Raw genomic sequence first — 19,124 nt, forward strand, 5'->3', positions numbered from 1 at the left:
ACGCCGCTCTCAGCTCCGCTCCGCCGCCCCTCCGCCTCTCACTGGCGCGGCTGCCCTCCGCCCGTTCGGCTTTATAGCCCGCCGACACCCAGCGCCCGCCCTCGCGTGACGTCAGCAGCCGGCTCGCAGCTCCCGTTGGTCAGCTGGGCGCCGCGGGGCCGGGGTCGCGCTGCTATTGGTCGGTTCCGCTCGGCGGCGGCGGCGCACCCACCGGGTCCTTGGGCGGGCAGAGCGCCACGAGACCACGTGCGGGCCGGGCCCGGAGCTGCCCCGTGCGGAGCCGCGTGTGCGCCGGCCGCGTCCGGATGCGCCCCGGCACGGACCTGACGCGGCCCTGGATGCGGCCCACGGCGCAGCCCGACGTGGCCCCCGCTCAGCTCCCAGCGCAGCCCCAGACAAGGGCCGGGTTCTGCTTCAGTGCAGCGCCCGCCCTCTGCCAGCTGTTGGTTGGCACCGCGGTGACGCTCTGGTCCCCGTGTAGGGGCTACGCGCTGCACCAGCATCCCACAGGACACCCACCTCTCCCCCGGCATCGGGTCACCCACCCCTGGTGATGGCTCCTTTTGGACCCCCCCCCTCTTCCCCTCTCCGCAGTCTGCTCTAGCTCTCAAAGAGCCCACCCCAAATTAATGCCATACCAGCACTGTGAGCAACTGGGGATCACCGTGTGTTTGCACAACCCTGCACACAGCTGTGAGTGCCCACCTCCCTTCACAGTGCTCGGTGCCCCCCCAGCTACCCCATCCTTTGTGCAATGGACACAGTCAGTGCATCGGACACTGACCCTTGCCCAGCAGGAATCACGGCCCAGCGGTCCCAGGGCAGCCAGGCACAGGAAGCCAGGGTGCCTGACTCGGGGGACTGGCAGCAAGCCTGGGCACTGGGATTTGTTCTCCCCACTCATGTGGCATGGGTCAGCGGCTCAGGGCTGGGCTGTTTTGGGCCATCGCCTCGTGGGGCCACCTCTGACGTGGGCCTGAAGGCGGCACCTGCCCCAGGAAGCGGCCTGGGTGCTCCCGCCCCACTGCCCCCACGTCACGGGGTCGGAGTCCGGCCTGCATCCTCATAGCCCTGTGTCCCTGCAGGTCCTGCGTCACAGCCACGTGCAGCACTCGATGCGTGGAGCCGGGGCACGCTCAGCCCTTTGGTATGGTGGGGGGGAGATGAGCCCACGCCCTCAACCACTCGTGTTCCACAGGGTTGCTTCCGTCTGTCCCAGATGGGATCTGCTGGGGAAAGGAGGCAGGAGAATGGATGCTGGTGGGGGAACACAAGGCCATCCTGAGCCAGGAAGCAGTGGGCACACAGGGGGCTCCGGGGCATGGCCTGGAGCAGTGGGACGCAGGACACGAACTGGCGCCCTCGTGTGCCTCTGGGAATGGGAACTGAGGGAGAACCCAGGGAACCACATCACCTCCATTGCTGGGAAGGGGATGGAGAAAGCCCTCCTGGCCCGTTTCCACACACACGAAGAAGCACGTCTGCACCTTCCCCAAGACCTGGATTCTGGAACTGACCCACCCCCTCAGCACCCTGCTCTCAGCCTCCCCTCCCCACGCACCCACAGCACCTCTGCGCCCTTTCAGGGCTGCTCCTGTGTGAGCTCACTGCAGTCCTTGTGCCGTATCCCATCCCTTCCTGTTACCCCTTCCATTCCTCCTCTGTTCCTGCTCATTGCCCATCTCGGGATGCTCAGAGTCCCTTCCTGTCCTCCCTCCATACTCAAATCTCTTGCAGTGGCTGCACTCCTGTCCTGCCCCTTTTCTGCCCATCCTGCCCCTGCTGAACCCTTGTTCTTATCCCGGCCCCGCTTCTTTGCCCCTGTCCCTGCTCTATCCCAATCCCTGCCCCTACCTGTCCATCTTATGCCTGTGCTGTCCCTGCTCCAGGCTGCAGCCAGAACCCCTGGCAGCCCTCCCCCTCCCCCAAAGCTGACTTCCCCTCACCTGGCTGCACTTCAGCCCTCTCCTCAGCCCCACCATGCTGGGGGCAGCCAGGTGACACATCGGGGTGCTGCAGCCCCCACCATGGCAGGAGGAGGAAGGGACAGCCATTCCCACAGCCACAGAACCCAAGGCGCTGCCACGAGCACCAATCCTGCAGCCAAGGACTGGCACGGACCCCCAGCGCCCTTCTTTCACACCCATCCCACAGCATCACCAGGGCCCCCACACCCTGCAGTCACTTTTGATGCAGTATTACCCGCGCCCACCTTTCTTCCTGGTGAACCACACGAGGTGTGAGGTTGGGTGGCCTGCATTCATCGCTTGGGGGCACCTCTGCCTCCTCACCAGCAATGAGGTCGGTGGAGCTGCGAGTCCTCCTATGGGGCAGCAGCGTCCTCTGCTGCCAGGATCCTCCAGCTTCAGTCCGTCACCAGATGCGAGGCTGTGCCGTGGGGCTGCAGCCCAGCTCAGAAAAGCTCCTGAGCACGGCAGAGGGCAGCAGGCGGTCTGCGATGCACTGCGTTATTCACCAACAGTCACACTTTGCAAAAGCAAACAAGAACCACGTTCTGCAGTGTTCACAGCTTAGCAGACGGGAGCTAAGCTTGGGGGAAAAATTTATTTCAGAGGTCGGTAGGGAATTTCACATCACACAAAGGCACCAAAAGCAGAGTTTCTAAGGGCAGCGTTATCCAGAAGTCCCGGCAGGAGGTGCTGGCACATTTGGTGACCCCAGAGCAGCTCAGTACATCAGGCAGCACTGATGAGATGTGCTTTACAGCTCATTCCTTCGTAGGAACCCTTCCAGTGACAGCAATTAACTGAGGGTAAAGGCTTGACACACAAACCTGATGGCTTACACTGCCACAGTCAAGGCAGGCAGACCAAGGCTGTGAGGCTGATCTGTGACCAGGCACAGCGCTGCTGTTCCTTCTGCAGGCACCAGGGGCGGCTTCCCCACCTCCAGACCCACAGGCAACAAGCACACGAAGTCCAGCACGGCTGGTTTTGTTCCACACTCAGAGAGCAAGCTGACAAGTCAGAGCTTTGCAAGAACCACTGATGGACGCGGGTAGTGGGCATGGTGGGAACGGCCTGGCATTGCATTTGGTGACCCCAGAATCATTTAGGTTGGAAAAGACCATTTCATCAAATTTGATTTTTTTTTTTTAATTATCTTCCAAAAGCTGAAGCCCGGCTGCATTCTCTCCATATAATGACAAAGTTAATCCTTCCCTCTGCAAATTCCTACATTCCATGTCCAAATTTGCTTCATTTCACAGGATTTTGACAGGATTTGACTGGTAAACGCAGAGGGACAGCAAGGAAATAACAAAGCTTGCATAGATTTGGTTAAAGCATTCTGTTCAAACAAGGCTTTATAGCTCAGTTAGATGCACAGGGGTGTTGTAAGCAAAAGTGCAGAAGTTAAGGGTAAAATGGAACTGCCATTACCCAACCAGAGCATTAATTAATCAAAGTCACTACTCAGCAATTAATGAGAGGGAAAAAAAAAACCAAAACCAATGGAGAGAAATCCTTATGATCCCCTCCTTCCCACAGCACAGGAATCCTTCAATCCTCGCCGCCACAGAGCTTCAGCAGAACCTTCCTGTAGTCTCCTGAGCAATCGCCCTGGGGACATAAAGGTGAAGAAATGAGAAGAAAAAAGGGGAAGGAGGAGAGAGAGGAGCAGGGAGAATAAAGAGGAAGAGAGAGAAGGAGAGGAGAGGGAGCAGAACAAAGAAAAGAGGGAAGAGAGGAGCTTGTAAGGGGGAAGAACACAGGAGTGATGAATGCGAGCAGAGCAGGAAGGGCAGAACAGAAGAGGGCTTACAGGTAAGAAGAGCAGATTGAAAAAGGACAAGAAAAAGAGAGGGGGAGAACAGAGGGAACAGCAAAAGAAGGAAGGGCAGATGGAAGAAGGAAGGAAGGAAAGAGGGAGAAGAGCACAGAAGAAAGAAAGCAGAGGAGAGGAGCAGAGAAGGCCAGAGTGAACTGAGTTACTGAGAAAAGAAAAAAAGGAATATGAATGATTTTCAAGTTCTACCAAAGTCAAACTGTTCTTAAGGCAGATTTTTCTTTGCGGTGTTTTTATCCTCTAGACAATTTAAGAGCATTCAGGAACATTTTCAGCACGTTTTTGTAATGTCTGCCTCATCTCAGCTGCTCTAAAACACCCAACAGGTGTCGGGGGGGGAATCACCTCCTTAAAGGCACTCAGAAAATCCCTCTGTTTGTGTCGAACACGGACAAGTTTACCTTGATGAAGGAGTGGAGAGACTTCCCATACATGGTCAGGAATTCCCTTCTGATGTGCAGCATATCAATTTCGGAGCGGGACACCATCACTCTGATCAGAGTGCTGTCGTCTGTTCCCAGGCCCTGGAAAGCAAAGCAGCCGCGTGCAGCCGACACAGAACTGCTGGAGAATCACCTGCAGACACAAAGGGCTCAGGGCCCATCCTGTGCAGGAGCTGCTCTTAATCAGAGCCTTTTTGTGACCGTTAGCAGCTTGCTCCTGGACTGTTACCCTGATGTGCAGAAAAGCCTGAGCTTTCCTAGAAAAGCCAGTCTCCTGGCTGGCTGCAGCTTCCATCTCGACTGCCATGATGCTGCTGACTCCAGCATGAAAATGCAAGAAAGAAGCAAGCAATCTCACTCCACAATCTCTTTACCTTCATGGATTTATACAGCCGTTCAGCAAAGTACGCAGGCTTGTTTCGCATGCACTTGACTGGAGGAGAGACAACAGAGACAATTAAGAGCATTAACAAGAGAATTAAGGCCAGCAGGAGGTTTTCCACACCAATGCAGCACCTTCTGGGTGCAGGTGTTTCTTCTGTCAAGATGCAACTCCAGGTTAACAAACAGCAGCTGCAGTGCAGGCATCCACAGTGATGTGCTGTGAGCTGCTGTCTCTGTGCCTGCAGGATTTGCACGAAGGCTTTTGTGCCTCCTGACAGCAAACCTCTGCTGCCAAAGCTCCCTTTGGCCAAGCACACCGTGCCATAAGGCACAAAGCTTTCTCACCTGACTGGGTCTGTAAAGCACAGAATCATAGAGTGGTTTGGGTTGGAAGGGACCCCTAAGATCATCGAGTTCCAACCCCCTGCAGTAGGCAGGGACACCTCCCTCTACACAGGGTGCTGCACGTCCCACCCAGCCTGGCTTTGTGCCCATAAACAAAGACAAACCTGTTCATAACAGTCACTCAAGGGGACTCACAGCACCTCTCATCATTTCATTACTTTGTGGACAACGTTTAAAAGCAGAGCACTCACCCACAGCCAGCAAAGCATCTTCCAGGTCTCCTGACATCTCAGATTTAATGCTGTCTGTTATGTCCTTGTTAGCAATGCCTCTGTACAGATCAAAAACTGGGAGGAAGAGTCCACGGCAGAAAGTCAGAGAGATTCAAAGGACTTCTTTACAACAACAAGCTCCTCATGTGATGCACGAACACCGTACGATTCCTGCAGCACTGTCAGCTAAACCAGAATCGTCCCACAGAAATAATCCATTTTCATTGCTAACAGACTTGTTAATTGCCTATCACAGCTGTTACCATTTTCATGACCTGCTGCTTTGTGCTGCCAATCAAGTTTCTTAGCTTCTCTCCCCCCAGCCCCAATGGCAGTCACACCTCATGATCTCTGCTTTCCATGCTGGAGCAGCAGCCAGTTGTACTGAGGTTTCTGAAGCCCCTTTCAGTCTCAGGAGGGAATAAAGCAGCCCAAATGGAATGGATGCACTGGGGCTCACTGCAGGACGCCTGCTGCCTCAGAGGAGTTCACAGCTACTGAACAGCTACGGAGCTCCTTCAAGAGCATCACACAAACGAGGAAGGAAAGGAAAAGCCAGGACGCTGTGCAGGGGGGTCCTACCTCTCAGCAGGTGATACCTGTTCCGTGTACAGAGGATGGACATAAACTGCACCTCATCTGTTCCCCATTTCTTCTCCCCCGCTTCGTACAGGCACTTAAAGACATTATGGGTGACAAAGTAAGGCTCATGGAGAAGACTGAAGTACAGGAGATCTTAAACTCCTGCAGCTAGAGCACTGCTGGTCTGTACTTGTCCAGATCACAGGGATTTTCCAACCAGCACCAACCAGGCATGGCAACCCACAACCAAAATGTCAGTGCCCCTGCCAAGTAACCAGCCTGCCTAGAGATCTCTCATTAGAGACTTGCAAACAAGACTAGAACCATTATTCCTATGTCACAGGTTGGCTTCTCTTCACCACGCATCACATGCACAAGAATAGATTGGGAAGCACGTTACTACACACCTGAGCATCTTGGTGAGCAAGGCCTTCATCCACATACATGCCTTCATCTCTGTTTCCCTGCAAAGACACAAGGATAGAAGACTCCGTTCAGCAGAGCATCTACTGGAGATGCATAATGGAGTCCTTCAAAGGGAACACAGCTCACAAATGAAACACAGCTCAGGTGTGCTTCGGGCTTTCTTCCGAAACGAGCAGCAACCCACTTTACTGGGGCATTTAAGAAGAGCCCACAGCACTCACGCACACCCAGAGTCAGAGCTCCCTCCCTGGAGAAGCTGGGCTTGAGGAGCAGCCATGGGACACACAGGGTGAGAAAAAGCCAGCCTGGAGCTCCTCACCACTGAGTGCAGAGCCGTGCCCACAGCTCTGAACATTCAGCCCCTTCTCCCCTCAGCGTGGCTCACCGTTGCGAGGGACACGAGGACCCTTCGAAACATGGAAGATGTGTCAGACACGATGTCATCCTCAAGGGAGCAGCCATATTCTAGCAAGAACACACACAGCATCCATTAGGAGCAGGGCCACCACCTGGCTGCTGCCCACAGCATTTGCCAGCTGTAAGCTAGCTAAGTGCAGAACTGTGCCAGGGCTCTCAGCATCACTGCAGCGCTCCAGCCATCATCATCAGTGCTGCAGCCTCCAATTAAGAAGCACAGACAGCAAGAAACTGACAAGAGAGCCACACGTCCTGCTGACAGACAGAATGCTCCTCCCCATGTCAGCTCCACCAGTTCAGCTGCTGGTGAAATCCCAGTCTAGCTTCTCTTTGGACAAACAGCAACACCCAGGTTGGCAAGTTTGTCACACCTGAAAGCTCCCCAGACTCCTTCCTTCACATCTGCCTGCACACACACTTATGGCAGGCAGCAGGACAAGGCCTGGCCTTTTGCTCGACTTACGAAGCTTGTAGTTCTCATTAATGCGACGAATCTCTTCATTGGTGCGAGAAGCCAGAATTTCAATCAGGCAGCCTTCATCTGTTCCTGCTCCCTAGGAATCGCCAAGGCAAGATTTCAGATACCAGCAACTGCTCATGACGTGCAGCCGGGTTTCTTTAAGAGGTAGTAATAAATGAGAAGTCATACATAAAGCAGCGAGTCCTCGGCCAGAACTTAAGCAATACAAAAGGAAGACTTCCAAACCTTCACAGCCCTCTTCAGTTCGTGCACGTCATACATGGTGGTGGGAGTCATCATCCCAATGATCACCCTCTCAAAATTCCCACTCAGCTCCGACTTCAAGTCATCGATCAAATCCTAGAAGGCCAAGAGAGGAGAAAGTAGTTGGCAGAAGGCACGACCTTCGAGGACAGAAGGAACTGAGCTGTGCAGCACTTCTCTTCAGCCTCCAACCCTCCTTGCATCAACAACTGCTCTGAACTGAACAGGAACAAAACAGCCTTGGTCAGGTAAAGTCTCTGCTGACCTTTCTCTTGTGGGAATTGGGTCATTTTTCACTTTTCACCAAGTGACACAACCACGTTCACATCTCTGCAGAGCACCTACCCTGCCAATAGTGCTCTTGTAGGTGATCAGAACTTGCTGACGCTGGGAAACATTGAGTTTGGTCAAGATGTCGATGATGGCATCTTCATCCGTGCCTGCAAGAAACAAATGGCAGCTGGTCAGCTGCTTGCACAAGAATCAGAAGTGCCCTCTGCTCTTGTGCCACCTCCAGGCCCTCACACAGCCAGCTCTCAGCAGCCCCAGGCCTCCATCTGTGCACACAAAGCTGCCGGGACCAACACCACCAGAGCAGCTGCATTTCAGGGCACGAAGGGCACTTCTGCTTCCACTGCCCAACGATTTTTAGGGCAGCTGTGCAGTGGAGCAATGCAAGCAGCTACGCTTCCCTCTAACAAACCACAAGAGCAGCCATTCCCAGTGCTGGGGAAAAAATAAAGTTGATCTGTGGAGGGAGATCAACTTACCAAAGCCCTTCATGGCCTTCCTGAGTGCCTGCGCTTCTTGCTCAGGGCTGAAACTTGAGACCCCCCTTGATTGTTGCCTAAGGCCACAAGAAAAGGATTTAGCAAAGGCAGACTGGCACCGATGCAGACGTAGAGTTGAATTGGAAAAATATAAATAAAAAATAAAAATAAAAAGGTGAACACAGAGATGATAAAACTCCACCCACACAAGTGATGCTTCTCTCTCACTTCTGTCTCACACAGCAGCCTGTTCTAGTGGGACTTCCCAGGCACATCAGAAAGAAGCCACAGAGGCACAACTACAAAGAGAACATTTCTCCACATCGCTGCCCATGGAGGATCTGGTTTCCAGTGAAACAACAGCTGGACCATCTGGCATCTGTGTTCAGGCCCACCAGGCCTTCTTCCTAGCAGTTCTCCACGTCAATCACAGTGTGCTCCCATCACAGCCCTACTCCTGACTTGTACCAGGTAAGGACCATCATTCTGCACCATTACTTTTGCTCTGCTCGGCACTGGTGAGGCTGCACCTGGAGAACAGAGTCCAGGTCTGGGCTCCCAGTCCAAGAGACAGCTGGACATACTGCAAAGAGTCCAATGGAGGGCTACCAAGATGGTGAAGGGACTGGAACACCTCTTCTAGGACAAGAGGCTGAAAGACAGGGGGCTGCTCAGCCTGGAGAAGGGCAGCTCAGGGGGATCCCAGCCACAGCCATCAATCCTGCAAGGGCAGAGAGGACGGAGCCAGGCTGCATCCCGTGGAGCCCGGTGCCAGGACCAGAGGCTGCCACCAAACATCAGGAGCACTCCTGCACTGTAAGCTGCAGCACTGGCACAGGCACCCAGAGAGGCTGCAGTGTCTCCTCTTGGAGATCTCCAAACCCATCTGGACGTGGTCCTGGGCACCAGTTCTGGTAGCTTTGTTGGAGCAGGGCTGGACCAGATGGACCAGAGGTCCCCTCCAACATCAGCCATGCAGCGCTTCCACAACACACACAACATGCTGTGTTTGGCTCAAAACGGCCATTCACAAACAGGTTTCTCCTGCCTCCTGCTCAGTGCCACCTCTGTGGGATCACATTGCCTCCTACGATCCACCTCTGTTCCAACAAAGATCAACAGCAAAACAGTGCTGACCTTCACGAAGCCTGGGCTTTGGAAAACAGGCACAGGAATAACCACTGCATGGGTGGAACCCCGTGGGTTGAACCAGGAGGGAGCAGCATGCCCAGAGAGTTGATCTGGAAAAATACTTCCTCTATGAGCTAACATTCAGTTGGATTTTTTATTAACTCTCAAGCAGGAAAAGCAGATATGTGTGGGGCATTGTCCTCTATAGGAGGAAACAGAAAGATGTTACAAATTTACCACTCATAAAAAGAAAGTGCTCTTCCTGCCCTACCCTACATTTATCTGATCAGGGCAAATGCCTGGCACAGCGTGGCACAGCAAACAGGCACACTCACCATCGCTCAAGTGCTTGGTCAATCTCTTATTGTTCAGGTCCACCAGCTGCTGGCAACTGCAATAGAAACCAGAGAGAGCATCAGTTTTCTAGCAAGCAGCTCTTAGAAGGTGCCACCCCTGCCATTTCGTGGTGCTGGTTAAGTGACTGTGACTGTAAGGCACAGCGATAAACACATGATTTCCCAATCTGAAAGCAACGCCTGAACAGCACTACAGAATGCCCACAAACACACACTGCAGCACACTGAACCACCAAGGGCTGCCTCACAGCACGACAGCAGCTCTGCGTGAGAGAGGGATGCAGATCAAGGCAGCAGGGCGTAAGAAATGCCTTTTTTATTCCTAGAGTGACAGCCTGGCTGAGGTTACAAGCAGCAGACGGCCGCTCCTGTGCTGCTGTCAGTGAGCCCAGCCCTTGTGCAAGAGCAGCAGTGCCTGTGCTCGCCCTGCATGTGACTCTTACACATCTGGAACATCATCACAGTGCGCTGCCCTGCCAAGCAAGCTCAGCACGGCGTTGCCACACAGGCGCTCCTCAGCACTCGACTTGTTCTCTCCTTCATGGAATTGTGGATCTCTGGGCAACCTACGACCCAGGCATCACAAAAATAAAGCTTCCGCCCTTCTCGAGTCCTTGGCAGAAATGCAAAGCCAACCAGATTGTCTTAATATTTGTTTTGGGCACTAAGTAATGGCTTTGCACCTGACAGATGTTTTTCTGATGCTGTTTGATCATTCGGTCGCTCTGTATGCGGAAGCAGGGCTGTTAAACGAGCAGCACCAAAGAAAGGTCAAAAAGGGAGGGAGGCAAAAACGTTCTGAGCGCAAAGGAGCCGGCAGAAAGAAACCAAACACAGGGAAGGAAAGGTCAAGCCGCGCTCAGGGCAAACGCCTCCGCAACGCAAAACCGCAACAGCGGCACAACGCGGAGGTGCGGCTGAGAACCGGCTGCGTTCAGCGGGGCGGCGCGGCCGGACCGGGACACCGCAGCTCCGCGTGCCGCGTTCCTCCCCATCCCCATCCCACGTCCTCCGGGCCCGGCGGCCCCACGCGTTCCGGCGGGGTCACTCACCGACAGCACGGGAAACGCCTCTGCAGCGCGGAACGGAGCTCTGCCGGGCCGGGCCGCGACGCGGAGCCAACGCCCCGCAGCGGGGAGGGACTCCGGGTCCCAAGTATTCCATGCCCGCCCATAAGGGGCAGATCCCGGGAGGGGCAGAACGCGGGAGGTTGGATGGGGCCCTGGGCGGCCCGGTCTGGTATTAAATGGGGACGTTGGGGGCCCCGCCTGGCAGGGGGTTGGAGATTGATGATCCTTGAGGTCCATCCAACCCGAGCCATTCTGTGATTGTGTGCGATGTGTGCTGGTACCACCCGAGGAGCCGACAGCCACACACTGCCCTCACCATCCCCGTCTTCCCAGTCTCCAGTCCTGCCCTGTGCTGGTGCTCTGCAATAAACAGCAGTTCAACACACAGCGTCCCTACAGAATCATAGAATCAGGCTGGAAAAGACCTTAAAGACCACAGAGTCCAACCGCGACCTGACCATCCTACCCTCACTCTAACAACCTCCTCTAAATCACGTCCCTGAGCACCACATCCAAACGGTTTTTAAACACACCCAGGGATGGTGACTCAATCACTGCCCTGAGAAGCAAATTCCAGTGCTTCACAACCCTTTCTCTAAAGACGTGTTTCCTGAGATCCAACCTAAACTCACCCCATGTCTGTGTGTCCTGCGGAACCCCACAGAGGTGACATTGGGGCGCTTCTCAAAGGAAACCAGCGCACAGCGTCAGGAGTGGAGGAGGATGCAGCCGGTCCTGCCGCTGACGCTGCCATTCTGCATCCCTGCCCAGGACTCGCACACTTTCCTCTTCCCAGCCCCGCTCGGCTCCTCGCAGGCTGCAGACACTGCTGAGGCTCTCACACTCCACAGCTGTCATCTTCTCCAGCTGCCGGACCGCTCTCTGCAGGGCTGAGCCGAGTTCCTGCCGCTGCAGCCTGAACCGCAGCTCCTGTGCTGACGGATGAAGGAGTTTCGTGCCGGCACCCACAGCACGCGGTCCCCAGGCTGCCGGCGGCACGGCAGGACGCTCCCCTCCCATCGCCCCTCAGCTCCTGCATCCTCCTATTTTCCGCCTAAGGAAACGAAGACACTGCAGAGCGGTCCGCACAGGCCACCACGTCCCGGCCCTCGTCCTCCTGCAGCCCCAGCCGGGGCCCGGCCGCCCCGGGACGCTGGAAGCGGAGCAGGCGCATGACGCGGGGCAGCGCCACAGGCAGCTGGGCCGGGGCCATGCGGGACGCGCGCTGATGACGCAATGACGGCGCGACCGCGCACGGAAAGGACCCCGCGCGGAGCTCCCGCCCCGTTCGGCGGACCGAACGGGGGAGGCGGGGCCGAGCGCGGGCTCTCCGTCAATGGCGGCCGCGGCCGCAGGTCTCCGTGCGGGGAGAGCGGCGCTGCGCCGCTCCGAGTCCCCTCCGCCGCCCGCCCCGCGACTCGGGGCCGCTGGGCGCTGTTTGTCGCTCTGTGTGTTAAACGATTAAACGTTGAGCGTTCGTTGCTCACCGCTTCTGCCTGCCGTCCGTTCTGCAGCTCCGATTTCCCAACCCGTCCCCTTGCCCGGCTTTGGGTGAGGACGGGGCGGCAAAAACGGCCGTGTCGTAGGACTGCAGCCGCCGGCCCCGTTCGTCCCCCCGAATCGCCTCCCCTCCTCAGCGCCGCGTGGGAAATGCTCGGCGTGGGATTCCGGGAGAGCTGGGGCGGCTCAGCCTGCAGAAGAGGAGGCTCGGGGCGATCCCGGGCGCGGCCCCCCGTCACCTCGTTCTGTGCCTGGGGAAGGAGATGGTCACGTACTGAGCATCGGGTGTGTTGGTGGGGGGGCCCAGGGCAGGACTGGTGGCCCTGGGAGGCTGTTGAGGGATGCAGAAGCACTGCGCACGTGTGGAGCACTGGGTGAGTGCTGGGCTCCCAGCTCAAGGCAGACTGTCCTGTGCCAGCGCTGCAGGGAAGCTGCTCTGGGGGCAGGTTGTACTGCGGGCATCTCCAGAGCTCCCTTCCAGCCCCTGTGCTTTGTGACAGGCGGATGTGTGAAGGGAAGCAGCCAGCAGTGGGAGTTTGGTGGCTTTCAGAGTCCAAGCACCGCAGCCCTGCGATGCCACTGGGAGTTTGAGTGCCATCAGCCACGTCCCTGCCTTCGTCTCCATTCCCTGCAATGGGAGCTGAGTCGGGTGCACCCGCAGGGATGGGGCGCCCACGGCCACTGTGGGCAGCAGTGCCAGGGCCTCAGCTCCCCCTGGGATGAACTTCCCTGACCTCGAATCCCAATCCCCCCCTTCACGTTAAAACCATTCCCTTGGTCCCATCACCACCCGGACACGAAAAAAGTTCTTTTCCATCACGTTTATCATCTCCACTGAGACAACGGAAGGCCACAGCGAGCAGCCACAGCAAGTGCTGGGGACGGGGCAGGCGCAGAGCCGTGCTGTGACAGTGTCATAGAGAGTTCTTGTGAGCTCAGGGAGAGGGGCTGACCTCAGCGGTGACGGAACCCCCCGCTGCCACTCTCGAGCTCCCTTGGCAGGTAAGGCAGCAGGCTGCTCTGCTCCCGGCACTGCGGCCCTCCGGCTGCTCCCAGTGCCCCACATCTCACCCAGCGCCCATTTGGGCATTTCCCCACAGAGAGAATCCCTTCACGGACGCTGACGGTGCTTGCGACACCCGACGCCGCTTTCTTTGGATTGTTTGTGCCACCACCGGCCTGCTGCAATGCAGCCCACCTTTGGCAACGCAGCAGTGCCGGTGACACTGCAACCCCTCTACGTCCCCGTTGTCACCCACGTGGTGCCTCAGGTCTGGCCTGGGGTGCCCCGTGTCTGGGGACAGGGAGCGCAGCTCCCACCCGGGGGGCCGCCTCCATCTGTGCGTCAGCTCCCACCTTGGGGGCTGCACCCAGGGACGGCTCCCCCCGCGGCCCCTGCCCACCGCTGGGGACATCCCCTGCAGGCAGGGACACCGCAGCCCCCGCAGCCGATGGGGCTGTGGCCTGGGGCCGTGTTCCACGCGCAGCCCCCGCAGCCCGCAGGCGGCTGCCCGCTGCAGGACCCCCATCGCCGCGTCCTTCCGCCGGCACCTCCAGCGCAGCAGCAGGGGCTCCCCGCGCCCTGCACCCTGCCCGCCAGCTGGCAGCAGGCGGCGGGGCCCTTTGCAGATGCCGTGGTGCTCACGGAGGGCCAGGGGCACCCAGCACCCACCGACGCGTGCCCCCAACCCACCGCAGCTCCGCTCGGCTGCAGCAGCGCGGCGCTGGACTCAGGTGGTGAGTTTGGGGGCTGCAGGGCGGGCGGCAGGCTGTCCGCACCGGGCGGCTGTGGGAAGGCTGGCATTGCCTCACTGGGGACGTTCTTGCTTTTCCAGCGGCGACAGCGAGCGCAGACGTGGCGGAGGACGTTGCTGATCTGCTCCCGTGGATCAGCGGTGAGTCTGTGGTCTGCAGAGGGGGCGGGTGGGCGTCCACACCGAGGGGGGGTGGGAAAGCTGGCATTGCCCCTGCGGGGATCTTCTTGCTCTTTGCAGAACTGACATCCAACGCAGGCATCCTGGTCGACACCTCGGAGATCGATGATGTGCTGGCGTGGCTCAGCAACGGTGAGTTGAGGGGCTGCAGAGCAGGCGGGGATGTCTGCACCGAGGGGCTGTGGGAAAGCTGGCCCTGACCCTTGGGGATTTCCTTCCTTCTCCAGAAGGGACCCCCAGCTCAGCCGTTCCAGGGGACAAGGACATCGACAGTCTGCTCACCTGGATGGCTGGTGAGTGCAGGGGCCGCAGTGGCGGCGGGCGGATGTCCGCCCCGAGTGGCTGTGGGAAGGCTGCCGTCATCGTTTTGGGGGTTTTTGCTTTTCCAGAAGCGTCGAGTTGCCCGGAGGTCCCCCAGCCGCCACTGCCAGCCGTCCCCAGCAGCCTCAGCACCTCTCCTGCCGTCGGAGCGGCCCCCGACCTTCCCACGAGCGGCGGGCAGCTCGGCAGAGAGGCGCAGGCTGTCGCCGGGCCCCTCGGGGAGCCGTTCTCAGGGCAGCCGGCATCCTCTGAGTCGCGGCTCCGCGGGCACCTGATGGAGGAGGCGCGGCAGAGGCAGCCCCGGGTGCTTCTCAGCCGCCTTGCGCTGCCGACCCACCTGGACGCTCGCGTGCCTCCTTCGGCCCAGACCGCACGGCTGATGGAGGAGGCGAAGCAGAGGCAGCCCCGGGTGCTTCTCAGCCGCCTGGCGCTGCCGACCCACCTGGATGCTCGCGTGCCTCCTTCGGCCCAGACTGCACGGCTGATGGAGGAGGCGAAGCAGAGGCAGCCCCGGGTGCTTCTCGCCCGCCTGGCGCTGCCGCCCGGCTGTACCTCCTTCCGCGTGCCGGACGGCCGCCGCCAGGGTGGCATCGAGCCGGCCGAGTGCCCGGCGCCCGCCCGCAGCGCCAGGAAAGGCAGGAGCAGAGGGCGCGAGCAGCGCAAGGACAGCGTCCCGGCCGGGAAGAGGAAGCTGCCCCCGGGCCACGACGCTCCGCGGCACAAACGGCGGCGCTAGGCGAGGCCGGCCGGGCTCAGCCTCAGCGGGAGCGGCTGCGGAAAGCGGCCCGCAAAGAAGGCGCAGCTGAGGCGCGGCCACGGCCCGCAAATGAGGCTCCCTGCAGCCCCGGGCTCCTCGCCGGCCCCTGCGGCACAGAGAGCAGCGGCGGTGCTGCAGGGGCACCGGCACCGGCCCCAGCGCTGCCCCTCCAAACCTGGGCTGTCCACCGACGTCATCTCGGACTGCTCCATTATCTGACACGATGTTCAATTAGGTTACACTGCATTAAATTATTAAAGGTTTTATATTCACTTTCCTACGCCTCCGCTTGCAGTCATTCACGCAGCACTAAACCCCCCCAGAGCCCAGTGCCCACCTGCAGGGCAGCACAGAGGGCCGTGTCCCAGGACTGCCCCCACCGGCCTCATCCCTCCCCTCCGATGTCCCCTGCCCTCCTCAGGCAGCACTGGGTGGCAATGTAGGGATGGGGAATGGCTGCCCTCCAGTCACTGTCTCCCCAGTCAGCACCATCCCCTCCATCTCTGTTCCAGCAGGAGAAACGCACACCTCCATACAGCCACAAACACGGGGAGTGGGGCAGTAAATCCCCCCTGTAAGGGCACAGCACATCCCTGACTGCCTCATGAGACTGAATTAATACAAGCCTATGGGCCGGATGGCTGCATCCCAGGGCTCTGGAGAAGCTGGCTGAGGCGGTCGCTGAGCCTCTCTCCATCCTATCTGAGAAGTCGTGGCTGTCAGGTGAGGTCCCGGATGACTGCAGGAAGGGTCAGGTCGCTGCCACGGACAAGAAAGGGATCAAGGAGGACCTGGGGGACGGCAGGTCGGTGAGTCCCACCTCTGTGCCTGGGGGATCACAGCCCAGACCCTCCTGGACGACCTGCTTGACCACACGAGGAATGGCGTGTGATCCGAGACAGCCGGCACGGCTTCACCAGGGGAAGTCAGGCTTGGGCAACCTGGTGGCTTCTGTGCTGGAGTGACGGCGTCGGTGGATGAAGGAAAGGCAAGTGAGGTCATTGAGCTGGACTTGAGCGAGGCCTTGGACGCGGTCCCCCACCACATCCTTGTCTCCAGATCGGAGGGATGTGGATTTGATGGGTGACCGCTCACCCATGGAATAGGAACTGGCTGAAAGGCCGCAGACAGAGGGTGGCGATCAGTGGCTGTGAGTCCAGGCGGAGGCCGGTGACGAGCGGCGTTGCCCAGGGCTGTGCCTTGGGAGTGCTGCTCTGCCACGTCTTCATCACGCCAGCGATGACGGAATCGAGTGCAGCCTCAGCCATTTGCTGACGACACCCAGCTGCGGTCGGCACGGTGGGAGGAAGGGATGCCATTCAGAGGGACCCCGAGGAGCTGGAAAGGAGGCCCGGGTGAACCCGGTGAGGTTCAGCATGGCAAAGTGCAAAGCTCCTGCAGAAGCTGGCTGCCTGTGGCTTGGACAGGTGCCCTCTTGGCTGGGTAAGGAACTGGCTGGAGGGCCGGGCCCAGAGAGGGGTGGTGAACGGAGCCAAATGCAGCTGGCAACCAGCGGTGTCCCCCAGGGGTCGGTGCCGGGCCAGTCCTCTTGCATGTCTTTCTTGGAGACCTGGCTGAGGGCACTGAGTGCACCCTAGGAAGTCTGCGGGTGGCACCAAGTCGGCTGGAAGTGCGGATCTGCATCTGCCTGGGGGCAGCGAGGCCCTGCAGAGGGATCTGGGCAGGCTGGACGGCTGGGCTGAAGCCAATGGGGTGAGGTTCAACAAGGCCAAGTGCCGGCTCCTGCGCTTTGGCCACAACAACCCCAGGCGACGCTGCAGGCTTGGGGATGATGGCTGGAAGACTGCGGTGAGGAAATGGAGCTGGGGGGGCTGATTGGTGCTCGGCTGAACACGAGCCAGCGGTGTGCGCGGGTGGCCAAGAAGGCCAATGGCAGCCTGGCCTGCATCAGAAGCAGCGTTGCCAGCAGGAGCAGGGCAGTGATTCTACTTCTGTGCTCAGCTCTGGTGAGGCTGCACCTCGAGTGCTGTGTCCAGTTTTGGGCCCCTCAGTGCAAGAAAGACATCGAGGCCCTGGCGTGGGTTGAAAGAAGGGCAGCAAAGCTGTGAGGGGTCTGGAGCCCAGGGCTGATGAGGAGCGGCTGAGGGAGCTGGGGTTGTTCAGTGTGGAGAAGAGCAGGCTCAGGGGAGACCTCACTGCACCCCACAGCTTCCTGAAGGGAGGTTGAGGTGAGGAGGGGTTTGGCCTCTTCTCCCAGGCGACAACCGGGACCCGAGGAAACGGCCGCAAGTTGTAGCAGAGGAGGTTTGGGTTAGATGAGGAAAAGCTTTTTCTCTCGACAGCAGTCAGGCATGGAACGGCTGCCAGGGAGGTGGTGGAGTCGCCGTCCTGGCAGCGTTCAACAGGAGTCTGGATGAGGAGCAGCGAGATGTGGTTTACTGCTGGTGGTAGCAGTGGGGATGGGCAACCAGGCGGTTGCACAGGATGATCTTGCAGGTTCCAACCTTGGGATTCTATGATTCTATGGTTCTATGATTCTATGACAGGGGGCCCAGGGCAGGACTGGTGGCCCTGGGAGGCTGTTGAGGGCCGCAGAAAGCACTGGGCACGTGTGGAGCACTGGGTGAGTGCTGGGCTCCCAGCTCAAGGCAGACTGTCCTGTGCCAGCGCTGCAGGGAAGCTGCTCTGGGGGCAGGTTGTACTGCGGGCATCTCCAGAGCTCCCTTCCAGCCCCTGTGCTTTGTGACAGGCGGATGTGTGAAGGGAAGCAGCCAGCAGTGGGAGTTTGGTGGCTTTCAGAGTCCAAGCACCGCAGCCCTGCGATGCCACTGGGAGTTTGAGTGCCATCAGCCACGTCCCTGCCTTCGTCTCCATTCCCTGCAATGGGAGCTGAGTCGGGTGCACCCGCAGGGATGGGGCGCCCACGGCCACTGTGGGCAGCAGTGCCAGGGCCTCAGCTCCCCCTGGGATGAACTTCCCTGACCTCGAATCCCAATCCCCCCCTTCACGTTAAAACCATTCCCTTGGTCCCATCACCACCCGGACACGAAAAAAGTTCTTTTCCATCACGTTTATCATCTCCACTGAGACAACGGAAGGCCACAGCGAGCAGCCACAGCAAGTGCTGGGGACGGGGCAGGCGCAGAGCCGTGCTGTGACAGTGTCATAGAGAGTTCTTGTGAGCTCAGGGAGAGGGGCTGACCTCAGCGGTGACGGAACCCCCCGCTGCCACTCTCGAGCTCCCTTGGCAGGTAAGGCAGCAGGCTGCTCTGCTCCCGGCACTGCGGCCCTCCGGCTGCTCCCAGTGCCCCACATCTCACCCAGCGCCCATTTGGGCATTTCCCCACAGAGAGAATCCCTTCACGGACGCTGACGGTGCTTGCGACACCCGACGCCGCTTTCTTTGGATTGTTTGTGCCACCACCGGCCTGCTGCAATGCAGCCCACCTTTGGCAACGCAGCAGTGCCGGTGACACTGCAACCCCTCTACGTCCCCGTTGTCACCCACGTGGTGCCTCAGGTCTGGCCTGGGGTGCCCCGTGTCTGGGGACAGGGAGCGCAGCTCCCACCCGGGGGGCCGCCTCCATCTGTGCGTCAGCTCCCACCTTGGGGGCTGCACCCAGGGACGGCTCCCCCCGCGGCCCCTGCCCACCGCTGGGGACATCCCCTGCAGGCAGGGACACCGCAGCCCCCGCAGCCGATGGGGCTGTGGCCTGGGGCCGTGTTCCACGCGCAGCCCCCGCAGCCCGCAGGCGGCTGCCCGCTGCAGGACCCCCATCGCCGCGTCCTTCCGCCGGCACCTCCAGCGCAGCAGCAGGGGCTCCCCGCGCCCTGCACCCTGCCCGCCAGCTGGCAGCAGGCGGCGGGGCCCTTTGCAGATGCCGTGGTGCTCACGGAGGGCCAGGGGCACCCAGCACCCACCGA

At 59.1% G+C, this 19,124-nt stretch overlaps 2 protein-coding genes across 13 annotated transcripts in view; one reads left to right on the forward strand and one right to left on the reverse strand.

Annotated features, from left to right (window-relative positions):
* Positions 1-2,598: 2,598 nt before the first annotated feature.
* The window catches only part of ANXA4 (annexin A4), a 493,965-nt gene continuing 477,439 nt past the window's right edge, over positions 2,599-19,124 (reverse strand). For 2 of the 6 annotated variants that reach the window (XM_048928311.1, XM_048928310.1), the window contains exons 2-12: positions 8,171-8,235; positions 7,746-7,840; positions 7,383-7,496; positions 7,140-7,230; positions 6,645-6,724; positions 6,241-6,297; positions 5,834-5,927; positions 5,231-5,326; positions 4,625-4,683; positions 4,209-4,331; positions 2,599-3,581 (exon numbers count right to left, since the gene is read on the reverse strand). In XM_048928311.1, coding sequence (XP_048784268.1) covers positions 3,522-3,581; positions 4,209-4,331; positions 4,625-4,683; positions 5,231-5,326; positions 5,834-5,927; positions 6,241-6,297; positions 6,645-6,724; positions 7,140-7,230; positions 7,383-7,496; positions 7,746-7,840; positions 8,171-8,183 — 882 coding nt within the window. In that variant the 5' untranslated portion in view covers positions 8,184-8,235 and the 3' untranslated portion in view covers positions 2,599-3,521. The other 4 variants (XM_048928308.1, XM_048928309.1, XM_048928307.1 and 1 more) reach the window with 4 other exon arrangements.
* LOC125685327 (nascent polypeptide-associated complex subunit alpha, muscle-specific form-like) overlaps positions 12,543-19,124 on the forward strand; it is a 13,650-nt gene continuing 7,068 nt past the window's right edge. For 2 of the 7 annotated variants that reach the window (XM_048928301.1, XM_048928297.1), the window contains exons 1-2: positions 12,543-13,964; positions 14,063-14,293. In XM_048928301.1, coding sequence (XP_048784258.1) covers positions 13,415-13,964; positions 14,063-14,293 — 781 coding nt within the window. In that variant the 5' untranslated portion in view covers positions 12,543-13,414. Of the gene's footprint in view, positions 13,965-14,062; positions 14,294-14,388; positions 14,455-14,550; positions 15,509-19,124 lie in introns of those variants that run through there. The other 5 variants (XM_048928304.1, XM_048928299.1, XM_048928303.1 and 2 more) reach the window with 5 other exon arrangements.

Source organism: Lagopus muta, chromosome 27, assembly GCF_023343835.1.
Source record: "Lagopus muta isolate bLagMut1 chromosome 27, bLagMut1 primary, whole genome shotgun sequence".
In the NCBI taxonomy this organism is placed as follows: Eukaryota; Metazoa; Chordata; class Aves; order Galliformes; family Phasianidae; genus Lagopus; species Lagopus muta.